The 20,286-nt window shown below is 44.8% G+C and overlaps 1 protein-coding gene across 1 annotated transcript; it reads left to right on the top strand.

Annotated features, from left to right (window-relative positions):
* The first annotated feature begins 4,790 nt into the window (after positions 1-4,790).
* On the top strand, positions 4,791-19,498 carry LOC114589340 (coagulation factor IX-like). The gene is made up of 8 exons (XM_028715683.2): positions 4,791-4,931; positions 10,085-10,248; positions 10,699-10,726; positions 12,485-12,598; positions 14,133-14,261; positions 15,623-15,795; positions 17,380-17,494; positions 18,604-19,498. The coding sequence occupies exons 1-8, from the start codon at positions 4,865-4,867 to the stop codon at positions 19,146-19,148; spliced, it is 1,335 nt and encodes a 444-aa protein (XP_028571516.2). The 5' UTR covers positions 4,791-4,864; the 3' UTR covers positions 19,149-19,498.
* The last annotated feature ends 788 nt before the right edge of the window (positions 19,499-20,286 follow it).

Raw genomic sequence — 20,286 nt, 5'->3', positions numbered from 1 at the left:
TTCAGGATGAGAACAGAAATCGTGCGGTGGCGGCAGCGGAAGGTCCAATTAGCTAAAGTGATACCTCAGGTTAAGAACAGACCTCCAGAATGAATTACCGTATTTTTCGCTCTATAGGACGCACTTCCCCCCCTCCAACATTAAGGGGAAATGTGTGTGCGTCCTATGGAGCGAATGCAGGCTCCTTGCCTTCAGCGATAGCAACGCGAAGCCTCCGAAGCGCAGAGGGAGTGCTCCCAGTCCCACCAGGAGATGCTGGGGACTGAACCTGATGCCTTCTGCATGCTAAGCAGTTGTTCTACCACTGAGCTATGGCCCTAGCTCACAATATTGCTGTCAGGATAAAATGGAGAAGGTGGAGGCTGAAGTGTGTATGCTCTGTGGAGGAAAGGTGGGATAGAAGTATAAGAAGGAATAAAGTATGTAAACTAGCCTATAAGTGAATAAACTACAGTATATGTTTAACTTACTTGCCAAATAATTTGTATATAAATGATAAAAGTGGTATATAAATTTTGTTAAAGAAAAAAAGAGGAAATGTTCAGGCTTTCAAACAGTATGTTATGCCTGAGCCTTCATTGCTGAAACTCCCAACAGCATTTTCATGCTCACAAACACCTGATGAAGGAACCATTATGACATAACCCATTCAGGCAGAGTGAAGGGGCAACAGGCTGTCATCAGTGGCAGTAGTTGGGGGCTCCCATCTATTAAAAAGCCACAGAAAGTCTTTTCATACTGCCTGAGGAATTAATCCCTTATTTAACGTTCATAATTGCTGGATCGATTGAACAGGACTGGAGCTAACATTTGCTTGGATTTGGCACCATTGATAGGGAACTGCCTGCTGCGTCCTCCGCTTGGAAGTCACCCTGGTCTTTGGGCCTCCAGCACCTTCTTCAGCATGTCCAACCCATCTAAGAGGCGTATGATACTGGTGTTCCACTGGGTTAGGAAGAAGCCCCTGACAGAGAAGCCATGCTCTACCATCTCGGCCAGACCTTCTGCCTCTGCACCGGCTTGCAACACTCCTCACATTTCACCCTACTTCACGAGGAGCAAGACACAACCTGCTCCGCTCAGGAGGTCCAGCAGGCGCAAGGTGCTGCGATTGCCGAATCTCACCGACCCCAAGTTTTTAAGATCTGCCATTGGCAGCATTGGCCAGAAGAGAGCCCGCAGGCGTGGCAAGCAAAAGAAGACTCCAGTGGGAACAGGAAAAGGGGTGAGGGCTAGGCTAGAGGCAAGAAGGGCTCCAAAGCTATTTGCAGGATGGGATTGCTTTGGAAGATGCCTTCTCACAATCTCTACCCTTGAACCACGTAAGAACATAAGAAGTGCCTGCTGGATGAGGCCACATTGGCCTGTCTAGTCCAGCATCCTGTTCTCACAGTGGCCAACCAGAGGCCTGTGGAAACAAGAGCATTCTGTATTCCCTTCCTGCATCTTCCAGCAACGACTATTCACAAAGGTTCCTGCCACTGACTGTGGAGGTAGAGCATAGCCATCATGCCTAGTGGCCATTGATAGCCTTTCCTGCATAAAACCATCCAAGTTGGTGGCCGTCACAGCTTTCTGTGGGATTGAGCTTCCAGAGGGGTAGCTGAGCATGCCTGCTGCAGGAAAAACAGGCATTAAAAGCACATTTCTCCCCAAGAATCCTGGGAATTGCAGTTTGTAAAGGGTGCTACAAATTGTAGCTATGCGGTAGAAGGGTAATCTACAGTTCCCAGGATTCTTACAGGGGAGAAGTGATAATGCTTTTAATGTATGGTGTGTACACAGCCTCAAATTAGCTCCACCAGCTCTGTAATACTAGAGCAAAGATTATAATGCATATTGTTGTTGTTGTCCTTTTATAAATATTATAAAACCCATTCCTGCAAGCCATGTAGTCTGGAATAAACTCAGTCACCCCTCCCATCATTAATTGTTTCTACTAGGTGGGGAGGGGTGTTGGATCTGCTTCCCTGCCTTGAAGAAAGGCGCAGGTCAAATGTGTGCCCAGACCTGCCCACGCTTCGCAAGAGAGGTGTGTTGGTTCAAGGTGGCCACGCTGCCTGCAACTTGCACTCCTTCCTGACGTGTCTTCCCCAAACCCCTTCTTCCAGAGGCTGTGTTGAAGTTTTCCATCACGTGGAACACAAACTGGCGGAACTACCTCGAGGCTCAGGCAGTGGTGGAAACCCTCCTCAAGCATGAGATGCCAGAGAGCCTCTTGCAATACGAAGCTGTGGAGTCTCTCCTACCCTACACGGCACTTCCAGAGGCTGGGCCGGTTACTGCAGGCCTCCATGTTCCTTGATTTCATGTGACAAAACATGAAGTTGCCTGACGCTGCCAAGTGGGATGAGGAGATAGACACGTGATGAGCTTTATTTATTTATTTATTTATTTATTTATTATTAATTTTATTGAGTACAAATTAGAAAAAAATACAAATATACAAAAAAAGGAAAATACATGTAACCAATAAAAAATTAGAAAACATTTTACCTCTTCTCATATTTACAATTATTTACACCTCTACAAAACAATATTCACAATAAAGAAAAGAAATGAAAGGTAAAATATAAAAGAAAAGAACAAGAAGAAGATAAAGAAAAGGAAGAAATAAGATCAAGAATGAGAAATTTAAAAGTAGATAAATATTCACTATACACAGCCATTTCCAATCTATATTTATGTTCAATTATGTATTTTCATCATATCCTTATGAACACACCTTGAACGCACAGAACACACCTTGTTTTAGAGGGGGAGAACAAGAAAAAAAAATTCTCCCCCTCTCTGCACAGCGCGCCTTCAGCGAAGTGACAGGAGAAATGGAAGGGTGCTGAGCAGAGAGGGGGAGATTTTTTTTCCCTTGCTCTCCCCCTCTAAAACAAGGTGCGTCCTATGGTCAGGTGCGTCCTTTAGAGCAAAAAATACGGTAAGTTCTTAACCCGGGGTACTGTAAAGGCGCTGTATATGCAATATAACATTGTGCCACCAGGTGGCAATGTGGTCTAAACCACTGAGCAACTCTTGGGCTTGCCAATCAGAAGGCCGGCGGTTTGAATCCCCATGATCGAGTGAGCTCCTGTTGCTCTGTCCCAGCTCCTGCCAACCTAGCAGTTCAAAAGCATGCCAGTGCAAGTAGATAAAGAGGTACCGCTGTGGTGGGAAGGTAAATGGCGTTTCCATGCGCACTGGAACTTGTCACGGTCCTTCATGCGCCAGTCCTGCTGGCCACAAGACCCAGAAAGCTGTCTGTGGACAAACCCCAGCTCCCCCAGCCTGAAAGCAAGATGAGTGCTGCAACCCCATACAGTGGTACCTCTCGTTACGAACTTAATTTGTTCTGGAGGTCCGTTCTTAACCTGAAACTGTGCTAACCTGAGGTACCACTTTAGCTAATGGGGCCTCCTGCTGCCGCCAGAGCACGATTTCTGTTCTCATCCTGAAGCAAAGTTCTTAACCCGAGGTACTATTTCTGGGTTAGCAGAGTCTGTAACCTGAAGCATCTGTAACCCGAGGTACCACTGTAGTCACCTTGGACTGGACTTAACCGTCCAGGGGTCCTTTACCTTTTTTAACCTATAACATTGTGCCACCAGATGGCGCTGTGGAGTCCCATTTTTCTCCACCTGTTTTCCCTGTTTAAATTTACGACACGTTTAATTGAAACATTTCTTTGATGCATCTAGATCCAGCCTAAGTATCACTTTGATCAAAACGTTGAGAACTAGAATCTTACTTAAGGGATGGGCCATTGCTGAGTGGTAGGGCGTCTGCTTTTCATGCAGAAGGTTCCAGCTTCAATCCCTGGCATTTCTGATGCGAGAGACTGAAACTCTGGAGAGCGACTGCCACTTAGGGTGAACAGTGCTGTGCCAGATGGAGCAATGGTCTAATGTGGTATAAAGTAGTTCCTATGTTGCAGCATTGGAACATGAGTAACGCAGGGCACGCACCATCGTTTGGAAATTTAATTAGCTGCCCTTTGACAATTATCAGTACAGACTAATGCAAATTAAGCCGGATCAGGATTGCTGGGCTGTGATCTATTGTAGCATGGAAGCTTTCCTTCTCATTTTGAAATGCAAATCCCAGAAATGAGGACTGAGTTGGAGGAAGTTAAATGTTTTATTAGATACTACAACAAACAATCAAAATGGAAAATTAATATGCTTGTTTCCATTATTGCAAAGGTTTCTTGAACAATTGTTTGTTGGAGAAGGTTATTGTGGATATTGGGTCTATCTGTTTGCATCCAACAAATTATTTGCTTCCCTTGTTTTCTCACATTTGCATATCTGCATATACAGAAAACAAATAATAATTATGACTCCTGCAAAAGTGGTTAAACAATCCCTCTTACCATGGAACTCTGGGAGCAGTAGTTCTCTAGGGGGACATCATGGTCTCCTAACAGCTCTCAGCAGCCTTAACAAACTGCAGTTCCCATGATTCTCTGGGCAAAACCATGGCTGTTTAAAGTAGTATTATACTACTTTGATGGTCTGGTATGGTCGTGGCCTTAGTCATTCCCCCACCTCCCCAATTCTCCTCTCATAATCTGACACCCTAAACTGTGGTTTACTTAACTTGTGCATAAATCGACACCACCTGGAAATATTCATTCAGGGACCTTAAAGTAAGAAATGAACTGAGGGTTGAGCCCAAAATGAAATAACTTTTTACATAGGGGCAACCATTTCAGAAATGTCCTGAAATGTCTATCCAGCGACCTAAAATTTAAATATGACCTTGGAGTCAAGCCAAAATCAAAACAAATATGTACTTGCACTTCGGACCCCTAAACCAAGAGACTTCCCAGTCCACAATTCATTAGCAAACCAGCCGTGGTGCTTTTAAGAAGATGGCACTCAGCCTCTTCACCCTTGCTGCCTGTCTCCTGGGATGCCTCCTCTACGCTGAATGTGAAGGTGAGTTCATTTTAAAGCTATCTGGCCGCCTGTGCTTCTTCTGACTTGAAATGAGAGAGGAGCTCTGGCATCGGACAGGGGACAAAACATTTACAAGCAGCATGAAATCTTTAAAATCCTAGCTTCTAAAGAAAACTCAGCCACCGGAGGAGTATCATGCAGGACCCAACTTTCATTAACAGCTAGAGCAGGGGTCAGCAAGCAAAGGCACAGGGGCCAGATGCACCCAACCTACCTACTTAAAATGTCCACTAGCACCTTAAGAGACCAACTAAGTTTGTTCTGGGTATAAGCTTTCGTGTGCATGCACACAAACATGCTACTGGACTATTTATTTATTTCGACTGCGTCAGACCAACACAGCTACCCAACTGAATCTGATATGAGTTGGGCAGTCAGGCAGAGGAAGTTCTCGCACAATCTTAACCCCCTTCAATAGCACAGACAGGGACTGAAGTTGTTATCCGTACACATTTCATCAGCAGTAACTCTCACTCTGCTGCATAGGGTTTCTTCCCAGGTCCGAAGAACAGTTATTTCTAATCTAATGTGATCTTTGTCTCCATTAGAGTACGGATTTAAAATTGACCCACTTGCGGGGCAGATATGCAAGGAAGAAGGAAGCAGCTCCAGTAAACTTGACGTCATATATAAGGTGTAGACTAATAATAATGAAGAACAACGAACTCTGAGAGCCAATGTAGTCTAGCGTCAGATTAGGACCTGGGACACCAGGGTTCCAATCCCAACTCTGCCAGGAAGTTCAGTTTGTGACCTGGGCCTATCACTGCCTATCAGCCTAACCCACCTCACAGGGTTGTTGTTGGGATTAAATGAGGAGGAAGAGGAAGAAGAAAACCATGTACACCACTCTGAGCTCCTTGGAGGAAAGAAGGGACCATGAGGGTCATCTAGTCCAACCCCTGCAATGCAGGAATCTTTTGCCCAATGTAGAGCTCGAACCCAAGGCCTTGAGATTAAGAGTCTCATGCCCCACTGCCTGAGCTACCCCGGGAGACATTGCCATCAATCAATAAAATAATTTTGATGTTGGAGTATGAAGCCAAATGGGTAATATTTTTTTTTAAAAAAGGAACATCTGCAGGGAGTTCTCATTAAATCAGGCTTCATAATATCAGCTTGTTGCCCCCCTGATAATTTGGACTGCAACTCCCCTCCCATGCTAGCTGGGGCTGATGGGGATTGTAGTTCAAAACATCTGGGCAGCGCAGGAGGTTGAGAAAGGCTTTGATCAAATGGATATTTTGTGGGGGTTAAAAAATTGGGATCACCTTAAAATATTGGGTTCTGTGAGGTACATAGGAACCTGTCTTACATAGAATCAGACCATAGGTCCATCTAGCAACAGCTCTCCAGGGTTTAAGACAGGGGGTTCTCCGTTCTACCTGGAATTACATTGACATCAAAATGTCAACTCGTCTTTCCCCTCTATTTTCCCTTTCTGGAGTAAATCTGGTAAATTAAAACAAGATTTGAAAAACCCTTGTTGTCAGCAACCCGGAAGGAAGGTCCCTTGGAATAGAGTAAAAAAAATATGCACATTTGATTTAATGATTAAATGCTTCCTTTTCCATTCATTTAAGGATGTGTCTGTGGCTGCATAATGCAGCCAAACGTCCAGCCAAAGTTATGCATTTCAGAGTAGCCTTGTTTTTGATGAGGAGAGTTGAGCCCCTGTTCACTGCAGTCAGCAGGACTAAAGAGCATATAACTGGCTCTGCAGAGTGTGCTTCCATTTTGGCAAATAAGCCATGGGTGGCAATCGGAAGTTTAATTATTACCTTAAGTCAGAGCATGGGGTAAAAAATGGACCCCAAAAGACATGGTCAGTCTGACTTCAGCTTCGCACCTGTCCTTGGATTACTCCAGGTCTGCGTTTTATAATCTTGGCATTTGTTGCTCATGAGATGTAGCATAATGTAAGATTTACATTTTACACGATGCATTTCAGTAGCACAAAACTCACAACCTTATTCTGCACTTGGGTTAATATCTGCAGGACAATCTTATCTTGGTGGAAGAGCAAATGCTTTACTTTAGAGGAACAGCTGCAGCCCAGAGGTAGAGCACCTGCTTTGCATGCAGAAGGCCCCATGTTCAGTCTCTGGGATCTCTGGGTAGGGCTGGAAAAAGACTTCTGCATGAACCACAGAGGGATAATAACAGCACCTGTAGACAATGTTGTGAATATGTATGTGAATAGGTATCAAACTTTATTTCGATCATAGACCAGCATAAGATAAAACATACGGATAAACTGAACACGTAAGACTTAAAACAGGTAAAGGATAAAAACTTGTAATTAAGATGTGATTATATCATACATGGGACGTGGGTGGTGCTGTGGGTTAAACCACAGAACCTAGGACTTGCCGATCAGAAGGTCAGCAGTTCGAATCCCTGCGACGGGGTGAGCTCCCGTTGCTCAGTCCCTGCTCCTGCCAACCTAGCAGTTCAAAAGCACATCAAGTGCAAGTAGATACCGTATTTTTCACTCTATAACACACACCCGACCATAACACACACATAGTTTTTAGAGGAGGAAAATCCGTAGGCATGCCACCCGTAGGCATTTCCTCCATAACACGCACAGATAATTCCCCTTACTTTCTAGGAGGAAAAAAGTGAGTGTTATGGTGCAAAAAATACGGTAAATAGGTACCGCTCTGGCGGGAAGGTAAACGGCGTTTCCATGTGCTGCTCTGGTTCGCCAGAAGCAGCTTAGCCATGCTGGCCACATGACCCGGAAGCTGTACACTGGCTCCCTCGGCCAGTAAAGCGAGAAGAGCGCTGCAACCCCAGAGTCGGTCATGACTGGACCGAATGGTCAGGGGTCCCTTTACCTTTATATCATACATACTTTAAAAGATAGAAACAAGGACAAACAGTTAAATGCAAGTATAAGGGAGAGAGCGTGAAGGAGCACAGGTCTTGCATTTGGGGTCTAGTTTGTGGCACAAACAATCCTAGTTTCCCTTCAGAACGTATAATCTTTCACTGTTCTAGCTTAAATCAGCACTTTATTCAGAATCATAAGGGTTGGGGGGGAACGTTTGCGCATAGTTAAACTGTGGACCTCATTCCCACAGGATGTAGTAGTAGTAGTAGTAGTAGTAGTAGTAGTAGTAGTAAATTATTTATACCCCGCCCTCCCCGGCCAAGACCGGGCTCAGGGCAGCTAACACCAAACATAAAATACAGTTTAAAAAACAAACAAAAACCAATTGATTAAAATACAGCTTAAAATGGAGCCTTGTTTTACTGGCGGCCCATAAATCAAGACCATAAGGGGAGGAAACATCAAATATTCACCAGGGCCAGCTATCCATGTTGGTCCTACATGGGCCAGCAAAGAGCGGAGGGAAAATTTATATACAGGATCCCGTATAAGGGGTTCCATCAAAAAAAAGAAAGAGGGAGTCAGACTGAGTCCAGACCAAAGGCCTGGTGGAACAGCTCCATCTTGCAGGTCCTGTGGAAAGATGTCAAATCCTGCAGGGCCCTGGTCCCCTGCGACAGAGCTTTCCACCAGGTCTGGGCCAGTGCTGAAAAGGCCTTTGCCCTGGTTGAGGCCAATCTAACCTCCTTGAGGCCCGGGACCTCCAAACTGTTGTTATTTATGGACCGTAAGGTCCTCCGCGGGGCATACCAGGAGAGGCAGTCCTGTAGGTACGAGGTCCTAGTGATGATGGCCGCCAACTTGGATGGCTTTAAAAGAGGGTTTTAAGAGAGGGTGGCTAGAGAGGGTGGCTTTTAAAAGAGGATGGAATAAATTCATGTACACTCATGCCACCTTGCCACTGCAATTGAGGGGGCCGGGCAACGTCATGCATTCACACTGCAGGGTGTGAGGACATGTCATGCGGACGCCCCAAGGCTAGCATGCTTGGCACAAGCATAGCCCACAGCATGTGGGCACAGACACTGCTGACCCTTGAGGGGGCCTGGCATGCCTGCTCATGGAGGATAAAGCTATCAGATGCTACAAGCCATGAAGACTATGTTCTGCATCTACGATCAGAGGCAGTAATGCTTCTGAATTTAGCTGCTATTTTCCAAAAGAGACATCTGGTTGGCCACTGTGAGAACAGAATGCAGGACTAGATGGGCCATTGGCCTGATACAGCTGGACTCTTCTTATATACTTATAAAGCAATAGTTCTCAAACTTTTTTTTCCTCTGGGCCACACTGTCAGGATAAAAATTTGCTCACGCCACACTGATTATTATTTTTTAATTAATAAGAACTACATTGGAAAAGGGACACAGGTGGTGCTGTGGGTTAAACCACAGAGCCTAGGACTTGCCGATCAGAAGGTCGGTGGTTCGAATCCCCGCGAAGGGGTGAGCTCCTGTTGCTCAGTCCCTGCTCCTGCCAACCAAGCAGTTCAAAAGCACATCAAAGTGCGAGTAGATAAATAGGTACCGCTGTGGCGGGAAGGTAAATGGCATTTCTGTGCACTGCTCTGGTTTGCCAGAAGCGGCTTAGTCATGCTGGCCACATGACCCGGAAGCTGTATGCCGGCTCCCTCGGCCAATAAAGTGAGATGAGCGCTGCAACCCCAGAGTCGGCCACAACTGGACCTAACGGTCAGGGGTCCATTTACCTTTACATTGGAAAACAAAACAAAAAAGCTCCTAGAAGTGCTTGATTAATAACATAGAACACAACTACAGTGGTACCTCGGTTTAAGAACAGTCCTGTTTAAGAACGATTCAGTTTACAAACTCTACAAAACCGTAAGTAGTGTCCCGGTTTGTGTACTTTACCTCGGTCTAAGAATGGAATCTGAATGGTGGAAGGGGACCTACTGTGGGAGGCCTCATTATGAAAAGCTCGCCTTGGTTTAAGAACGGTTTTGGTTTAAGAACGGACGTCCGGAACGGATTAGGTTCGTAAACCGAAGTACCACTGTACTTTTGAATGTGATCATGGGACATCCCTGGTTCAATTCCCAGCATGACCTGGTAGCGCTGGGAATACAGGGCTGGGAGCAGCACCAGTGATGCAATGGAGAGGGCAGGGAGGCCCCCTCCCACTCATGCAACTCCGAGGGACGGGGTGGTGGTGGTGGTGGACAACATTGGAAGCAGCCTTCTCAGTGGATTTCTAATTTCTTTTCATGTTTAAGTTTTCGTTGACAAGAATGAGGCAAATGCTCTATTGCACCGACATAAGAGGCACAATACTGGCTTACTGGAAGAAATTCTGCAAGGAAACCTTGAGCGTGAATGTATTGAGGAAGTTTGTGATTATGAGGAAGCAAGAGAAGTCTTTGAAGACGACTTGCAAACGGTAATTGTGAGATCTCAAATGCTGGTCACTGAGTGCTTTGGCGAATGAGCAGGTGGGAATGTTAGTAATGTTCTTTACTAAACGCAACTAGGACCACATCCACAGCTGGCACTTGAAGCACCAGGACAGCCCCTCAACAGTCATGGCTTTCCCCCCAAAGCATTCTGGGAACTGTGGTTTGGGAAGGGCGCTGAGAGTTGTTAGGAGGCTCCTGTTCCCCTCCCAGAGCTCCAGTTCCCAGAATTCCCTGGAAGAGGGATTGATTGTTAAACTACTCTGGGACATATTTCAGAAAAGATGGGCAGTGCTGACCTCTGGTGTGAACCTGCCAAAATGCTTGTGAAATGCCTGGATGTCAATATTAAAGTAATACGAATGTTCTATAAACCTGTTTGCTGTTTATCTGCCTGCATTTACCATTGAGGTTAATGTTAATAATTTTTCTTGTAGATCACATTTTGGAATACATACGCTTACGGTAAGCAGTATCTTTTTGTCTGACTTAGGTTATGTTCACCAACCCGGCTGCCTTCACCCACCAAATGTCTTCACTAACCAGATGGTTTGGACACCAACTTCCATCAGTCACAGCTGGCATGGTGTGGGGCCAATGAGTTTTTTGGTCCACAGTTTCTGGAGCGAACCAGGCTAACACAGGCTGCCACAGTATTCTGTGTTCATCAAATAGCAGCTCACAGACCACTGAACTGTTCTATGTATTACATGGAAGAAGCTTGGGTCTTTAGTATTACACTGAATATGCCTAGCATCACACTGAATTTCAACAATGATAGCTACAATCTCCCATGGATTTGCTTTGAATTATTTTTGACAATAGGTGGAGACAGGTAGTCCCCAGTCTTGGTTGCAAACCACAGCAAAGACTGAAGCATATGCAGCCACTCATCCCTTGAACAGTGGTGAAAGGAAGGGGTGCGGTGGGTGCGGGCCGCCCCAGGTGTCATCACTGAGGGGGGTGACAAAAATATGAGTTTTAAAAATTTGGACTCACAAAACTTTTAGTTCAGTCAAGAAACATAATAAAATGCAGCTGGCACTGGGCACCAGACCGCAGGGGCTGGCATTTATCAGGGGGCCTGCAGCATGCCTGAGCCATACAATATGATATGATACGATAATCTTTATTGTCATTGTCCCATACAGAACAACAAAATTTGGAAAAAAATCTACATAAGACATTCAAAACCCAACAAGCCTGCTGTCCCAGCTATCCTACCTAGTTAGCCCCCTAAAAAGTCTGATACCCTAGTCCTAGTCTTTATAACCCTGTACCTTCTTCCAGAAGGCAAAAGCTGAAAGAGATCATTTCCAGGGTGTGCACTATCCTGCGCTATCTCTGCCGCTTTCTTATGGCACCTGGAAGCATAGATTTGATCCAAGTTGGGAAGAGTACACTCTCCTGGGAGTGATGTGGTGGCTTGGGCGCCTGCAGGCTCTGTGCTGCCTGAAACAGCAGCATGGGGCTTGCATCTCCCCGCTGCCTCTCCCTCAGCTGACGGGTGGCAACGGAGAGGCTCCACGCAACTCACCCCGCCCCCATGGGGGGCTCATGCCGCACTGGGCACCTAAGCAGCTAGCTACGCCACTGCCCTTGAAACTATAAGGGTTCATAGACTCTGATTCTGCTAGATTCCTCCATTGATGTCCCTATTCCCCAGATTTGTTTACCAGAGCAGAGGTTCCTTTGATTAATGAGAAGTTTAAGCCCATCACTAAACCATAATTTAGCATGACATGAGTGAAGCAGCTTGAACCTAGAGCTCTTATGCTCTCCTCTCTTCTCCTTCGAAGAGGAGGGGACTGGAAGAATCTGCTTGCTGGTTTAAACTGACCAGAGTTTCTCATTGCATCCAAACAAGAAATGACAATTAGTTTAAACTCTGCTTTGCTGAAAAAAGCCAGATACTAAACCACAGTTTGATTTCTGACTTGTTTTTAATAATAAGGCATCATTTAAGCCAACCACAGCTGTCTCTTTTTTTGGATGTGACATTAAACCATAGCTAGCATTAAGCAAGGGAGTGCATACTTCCAACGTCCTCCTTGCAGTGGGGCTGGAGGAGAAGGTGGGGGGGCATGCTGCTCCTGACTCACTGCCCTGCGTTTTCTTTTATCTTTTGCTTCTGCGGTAAAATGCATTGATAGCCATTTGTAGATCACAATATGACTCATGGATATCCTTAGTTACAGTTACAATTGAATCTTTGTTTCCAAGGTGGCGAGGGATGCAAGTCAAAGCCATGCATGAATGGTGGAACATGTCAATGTAAACCCAGTGACTACCAATGTCTGTGCCTAGATGGATATGAAGGAAGGAACTGTGAGATTGGTATGTTGATGGGGAATGGGTGCTCAGTTGCCTGGAACCACAAATAAACCACTGAGCCTCTTGGGTTTGCTGATTGGAAGGTTGGCGGTTGGAATCTGCAAAATAGAGTGAGCTCCTGTTGCTCTGTCCCAGCTCCTGCCAACCTAGCGGTTCGAAAGCACGCCAGTGCAAGTAGATAAATAGGTGTGGCAGGAAGGTAAATGGTGTTTCCATGCACTCTGGTTTCCGTCACGGTGTTCCGTTGTGCCAGAAGCAGTTTAGTCATGCTGGCCACATGACCCAGAAAACTAACTGTGGACAAACACCGGCTCCCCCGGCCTGAAAGCGAGATGAGCACCGCAACCCCATAGTCACCTTTGACTGGACTTAACCATCCAGGGGTCCTTTACCTTTACCTTTGTTAATAATAATAACAATAATAATAATAATAATAATAATAGCAGCAACCTAAACAAGTTAAGGTGTTCTTTTTTAAGTAGGGCTGTAGCAACACACTAGAAAGTGAACAGCAATGCTAAAAGGTGGACCTCTCCTGGGTGGCTGTTTCATATTTGAAGTGCCACAAGGAGGAATTGTTCTGCATGCTCCAAAGCCGAGTATTTAGGAACACTGAAAACAACAGGTGCTTCGGTTTCAAGAGAATGGTGTGCAAGTTCTTCTACGCTCAATGGAACTTAAAACAACAACGTAGAGTAAGCCATTCCAAAAGAAGTTATAGGAGCATTCCAAATCATTTGCCCACAGAAAAGAGTAGATCCATCTGAAAGGCAATACATGGCTATCTGCACTGATCATTTTGCAATGCATCCCTAATTATTATTATTGTATAATTATAAGATTATTGTATAGTCTTAGAATATGGTATAATCTTAGAAGGGGGTGTGGCTCTGAGCGGCAGGGTGTGACTATCACACAGGGACCCTACGCTTCTGAATTTGCCGCTATACTACAGGCTGTGGATCTGTGCCAATGATGTCATCAGCATAAGACTATTTTTTAGATCTCAATGATATGATGATGCAATAAAGTTGAGGAGGAGTGGGGTGTTCTTTTGCAGTAAGGGTCTGATCCAGTACCTATGACACCTGTAAGCTGTGGTTTTAGACCTTACTGATTGCAGGACTCAATCTGAATTCCCACAATCTTGGGTTATCAAAGTCTCTTAAAGCATTGTCCATGAATAAAGTGTTTGCTCTTCTGATGTTGTTGGACTTCAACTCCCATCAGCCACGCTGGCCAGAGGTGATGAGTTCCACAGTGCCTTGATGGCACCACACTGACTAGCCCTAAATTACAGGGTTGTTGTGAGGTTAAAATTGAGAAGGAGGAACCATGTATGTTGCCTTGAGCCAACAGAATGAAATGCAAGTTTTAAATGGAGATCATGAGATTACCATGCCAGTGTGAACCAAATCAAAAATGTGGTTGATTTGGGGGCATCCTTGTTGCACCTGTTTCATGCCACAATTATGTTCTTGTATTTTGGCAAGTTTCAAGTAAAATTCAATTTAATTTCAACCCCCCCCCCCATCAGACCTTACATGCTCAGCGAAGAATGGAGGTTGCAAGCAGATATGTGAGAATGGCCCTACAGGGAAGGCAGTCTGTTCCTGTGCTCCTGGATACAGACTGATGGAAGACCAGAAGAGTTGTGAACCAACAGGTAAAAGATTTGAGCACTGTTTAGTAATGTTTGACCTATGAATCTTCTACCCTTTTAGCAGAATAAAACTCCAAACCTGATGTGGGAACAGGTTCCATTGAAATAAAAGGTTCTTCCCTTCCAGCTGAGGGATTTGTTTGCAGACTATCCAAATCTGGGTGGAATGGGTACTAGCCAATAGCTACCTGCAGTTGTCATACCAGAAGGTTCGCTAGTCAGTTGCATATGGGATGGGATGGGATGGGATGGGATGGGATGGGGAGGAGGCTTTAGATTTTCCTGCCTCTTCATGAAGTGCTAAAGAAGCCTTAAAAAATAAGTGAGAAGTCAGGGGGGGGGATGTTTCTTAGATCTCAGGCTGATGTTCTATTTTGCTATTAATTATATTTTTGTCTTGGTATGTGAAATATACTCGGGGTCGAGAGTGGATTTCATGCTCTTTATTCAGTTCATAGTGGTGAGGAGGAAAAATGGAAGTTTCCCCACAATATCAGCTTTATATACATTATTTACACAATGGGCCCCACGTGATTGGCTAATTCCAGGATTCTCCTGTAGGCCAATCAGGTTGTGGATTCACTTCCACCTGGAGCTGGATTGGGTGGCTCCTGCAGACCAATCATACCGCTGCATTCTGAATCCTATTGTTCTAGGACCAATCAGACTGCTGCATTTTGGATCCTATTCAACTCAGTACATAACAGTATGTTTATCATTAAACTTTAGTATGAATTGCTAGTGGGTTGCTCAGTCTTGGTGGTATGCAGTGTACTGTAATGTGAGACAGCCTGTGGTAATGTTGAGTCTGTGCTTATTTTAAATCTTGCTGATACATTCCAACTGCAATGTGCTGCAATGGATTTCCTTACTACTGGATTCTTTTCCGGCATTGTTGTGAGCTGCTTTGGTTCATAGCTACATGGTAGAACACCTGCCTTGCATTCAGTAGGTGCCAGCTTCAATCTCTGGTATATCTTACTATGTCTCAGTCAGTGGAGGCAATCCTGAATCCAATGGACAAATGGAGAAAGGCTCTAGCTCGGTGGCAAATCACCTGTGATGCATGCAGAAGTCGGATGTTCATTCCCCATCGTGTCCCAGGAGTGCTGGAAATGCCTTCTGTCTTATTTCCTGGAGTGCTGTTGCCAGTCAATATGGACCTGATCCAATGGTCCAATTTGACATAAAGCACCTTCTTAAATTTGTGGCTTACCCTTGAAAAGCGGACACACGAATGAGCCGATGATGCTTGCAGCAGCAGCCTCACATCAAGGAAAGGCTAATACTCAAATCCTGGCAGGTGCGCTTGTGCACCGGAGCCTACTTTCCGGCGCATGAGTGATTTTGTAGTTTCTCCACAGTGCCCTTTCCATGCGGGAGGATTGGAGCTCCAGAGGCAGCGAAGAACAGAAGCAGCAATGCTACCAATGACCCCAGAGATGTGTCTGTCAATAAAGCCCAGATTGCTCTCGTGGGACCAACGCCTCCCAGGCCAATCAGCACAAACAGCAGGAAGGGGGAAGTTCCATGGCAGGTAATGCAACAAGAGTTCGCTGTTTTGCAAATGTGGTAGCTATAGAAGGCCCCCATCAGGCAATCTACAGGAGAACCGTTCCCTCTAGTTAAAGGGGTGGGAAACATTTTTCAGTCTCAGGGCCACACTCCCTTCTGGGCAATCGTCTGGGAACCACATGACAATGGTAAAAGGAGTTTGGATTACTGCAATGCATTATACATGGGGCTGCCCCTGAAGACAGTTCGGAAACTTCAGCTGGTGCAGAATTCAATTGCTCACCAGAACAAGACAGTTTGAGCATATAATGTCAATCCTGACCCAACCGCACTGGTTGCCAGTTAGTTTCCAGGCCAAATTCAAAGTACTGGTGCTCACTTATAAAGCCTTGAACGAATCAGGACTCCTATACCACAAGGAACACCTCTCTCTATATGAACCAGCCCAGACCCCGAGATCATTCTGTGAAGCCCTTCTTCATGTGCCTCTTCCCTGAGAGGTCTGGAGGGTTGGCAACATGAGAACAGGCCTTTTCTGCAGTGGCTCCCCATCTGTGGAATGCTTTCCCCAAGGAGGTTCAGCTAGCGCCTTCATTATACACATTTAGGTGCCTGGCAAAACAATACCCTGGCCTTTGGCCATTAAATACTCTATGGCGTGTTAAAGTTGTGAGGTGAGGGAGACTGTTACTATGATTATTATTTTATTATTATGCTATCTATTACTATGCTTTTTATTTTTGCTTTAATTATGCTCCATGAAATGTGTTCTTAATGTTGTACCTTTTGATAAAGGGTGCTATAGAAATTGAAATCCAAGTTAGTGCCTATGTAAGACCAGTTGAATTTTTCAACTTTCAAATTCCAAAAATGATGGGTGCTAAAAAGTTGTAACATGACTTTGGAATTCAAAGGCTATTTTGGTTAAAATAATATAATTTAGTTCTGCCTGGCAAGTAAAATGTGTGTAAAATTGCATAGAAATCATTAATATGATTGCCAAATACTTGCAGTAAATTGTTGCTGTTGTTTAGCATTACCTGACATTTTCAGAAGGTCAGATTAAAATTCTTTGGTTTTCTGAAAGCAGTTTATGTGCTTCTTCCTCAAATGTAGACTTGCCCAGTCACAAAAATAACAGCAGAATTGAATTCCTCACACCCAAAAATGTATTTTTCAGACACCTCACTGAAGAAATTGGCAAAAATCAAGTTTCCCTACCTAAAATGACATACCCTACCATCACAGCCTCTTGCGGGAGAGAATTCTACATTTTAACTAATTTGCTTCACTTTACTGCCAGGCAAATCTGCATAGGATTGTATCCTGAAACATTCACTCAAGTCTCCCTGATTCTTCATTTCTATGCATGTAGTAAATACATTTTACCTGCTACTGTATTTCTCTCTGTTGGTTTGTTGTTTTTTTTAAAGTCTTTTGTTTGGGTTCTCTTCCATTTCTTCTTTGCAAATTTCAGCGTGCTGCTGCACCATCCAGCCTTTGCTGCCCTCTAGAGGCAGCTGCCATTAACACTACCATTGGGCTGTAACTGCATATGTACTTTAAGGGGTCGATCCTGATCTCATACTGTTTTCTTCGCTCGCAGGTTTATATGCTCAGCTACGAGAGAAAAGAACTGTGTGGAGGCACAATCATCAATGAGAAGTGGATTGCCACCGCAGCACACTGCATTGAGTATGGGCTACACACTGTTGTGGCAGGTAAGTGATAAAACAACTTTGAGGTGTGGCTGGAATTGACCTTTGGCTCCATTTTTGCCCAGAGTCTCAGGAGGGCTGGTAGAATGAGAAAGCTGGATACAGGTTTATTAGGGGCCTTATTCTGTTCCTAGACTTTGGGGTGGGGTGAGGTGGAGAGAATGCCATTGAGCATGTACAAAGTACATTCCCTTTCCATGGGATCATTATTTATGCCCATCTATTTATTTTCCTTTAACAATGTTAATGTGCCATTTGATTGTAAGACAACCTCTAAGCAGCCCATAAAAATCCAAGCAAAGCATCTAAATGGTTGATAAGAAACAGATAACTTAAAATATTCAAAAGACAATCAAACTTGAACCAATAGCTTCAAGTTACAAGAAATGTGATTCTGACTAAACATACAGGGGGAAAACTTCTGACAGTAAGAGATGCCCGACAGTGGAAGAGTCTCCTTCAGAAAGTGGTGGACTTTCCTTCCTTGGAGGCTTTTAAGCAGAGGTTGGGTGGCCATCTGTAATGGATGCTTTAGCTAAGATTACAGGGGCTGGACTGGATGACCCTCAGGGTCCCTTCCAACTCTCCTATTCTATGATCCTAATCAACAGTAGTTGAAAAGAAATAAGTATCTTAGATTATAAATATATTGCATCCAGTCCATTAGCCTGAGGCTGATTTACTGAAGAACAGAATTAATATATCCATGCTCTCCAGTTGCTTGAAAACAAAGAACTCCCACAACCAAGATGGATGCCCACAGATTAGCATATACACAGACCTGTAATAGCATCTCTTTCATGTGACTGAGCCAGCAGATATACAGTCCTGTGATACAGCCACTCTAATGATTAACCTGTTAGGCTGCTCTTCAACAGAAATATACATGCAGTGCTTCACAGTTCAACACAGACACGACACATTGTAGAGTTATTTTTTCCATTTCAGGGTATATTGTATACTTAACACTGGTGCCTTGAGTTCAGTGCTGGACTCGTTGCTTTAATCTGACACAGCCTGGAGCATGCTGTGTTGACAACTAAGTGTATGTCCGGAATGCCAAATTTCACTTTAAAGAACCTGTGCGTATCCAATGGCTCTTTTTTCATCAGGTGAGCACAATACGGACGCTTTCGACCACACTGAACAACAACGTCGGGTGGTGAAGGCGATTCGCTACCCCGCATACAACACTACCCACAGGTACCACAATGACATTGCACTTCTCGAGCTGGATTCACCGCTGGAGCTGAACTATTACGTCACCCCGATTTGCATCGCAGGCGAGAAGTTCACAAACAGCCTTCTGCAGCATGGATCAGGCACGGTGAGCGGTTGGTGGAGGCCAAAGGACCAACGAAAAAGAGCCAGTGTTCTCCAGGTTCTGAAGGTGCACCGTGTTGGCCAGAGCACTTGTCAGAGGGATGGCGAGTCTACCCTCTTGCCAAACATGTTCTGTGCTGGTGTCTCTGCCACAGCTAAGAGAACGCACCAGGGAGGCAGTGGCGGCCCTTATGCCACAGACGTGGAAGGCACCTGGTTCCTAACAGCCATAGCCAGCTGCTGGGAAGAATGTGCATTGAAGGGTGATTACGATGTCTACACTGAAGTTGCAGACTACATTCAGTGGATAAGAAACACAACAAAGCTTGCATAATTAAGCCAGGGGCTAGATGTCTTCAGTTCCTTAAAACAATCATCTCATGGTAGTGTAAGGTGGGTAGGGGCGGGTATAATCACCCTAAGGTATTGTTCTGAATTTGTTTTCTAGAATTAAAAACAAAGAAGCATAGGAATTGTTGTCCAGAAGAGTAAGAAAAGATAAAGGGCAGTAGAAGGCCAATATTTAGTATCACGAGCCACGCCATTGTAAAACAAAGCTCTGTAAAGTACTTTGGAAACTTAGCATTTTAATGCACTTACCATGCTATCAGCACTTTGTGCATTTATTATGTGTATCAGAATGAAGTGCCATAAAACCACAAATAAATTACAGCATTAAAAACAGCACTATTTTGAATTCAAAACGTCACAAAACTCGCCACATGGGACAAAAAGTTCAGTGTGTATGTGTGTGAGAGACTCTTTCAACAGATAGATTTAACTCATATTTACAAATATGCTAACAGTATAGTTTCTATTTCAAAGTGAGAGGATTTTTTTTTTTGGTGTAGTTTGGAGTACCCTGGTGTTATGAGCTGATGGGCAGGAGAGTCGGCTGAATGCCAAGACCCTTCTAATTCCCGGATCCGGCAAGTGTTTAAATCTAGAAGTTGGAAGCTGGAAGTAGGCCAGGAAGCCAGAGAGACAGAGCCATGTCTGATTTCTGTTAGAATCCGATGCTGTGGATTCTACCCAACAACCTCCCCCCACTGCCCCATCATAGCCTCAGGTTGTACATAAAGGTAAAGGGACCCCTGACCATTAGGTCCAGTTATGACCGACTCTGGGGTTGCGTCACTCATAAGCCCATGAGGCTCAGTGGTTTTGACCACAGCGCCACCCGCGTCCCAGGGTGTACATATGTATGTGTAAATAAACCATATAGGGAAACCACAGTCCCTACTGTACCTCATTCCACAGGAAACATGAAGCCTGGGTAAGTGCTTGAAACCCATGGAAATTTGCAGCTGTTCGGTATTGGGGTGTGGGATTTGTATGTCCTGGAGGGGGACCTGTGACCAAGATGTGCCAGATCTGAAGGAGGAACAGCAACACTCCTTGAGCAGTTCAGCTCCAGCAACAGATGAAGCAGTGGAGCCAGCAAGACATGGGGCAGCTTGAGCACATGATCC

The sequence above is a fragment of the Podarcis muralis genome, chromosome Z (genome assembly GCF_964188315.1).
Source record: "Podarcis muralis chromosome Z, rPodMur119.hap1.1, whole genome shotgun sequence".
In the NCBI taxonomy this organism is placed as follows: Eukaryota; Metazoa; Chordata; class Lepidosauria; order Squamata; family Lacertidae; genus Podarcis; species Podarcis muralis.
Note: the sequence above shows the minus strand (reverse complement) of the source record. Positions and strands in the feature narration are given on the sequence as shown.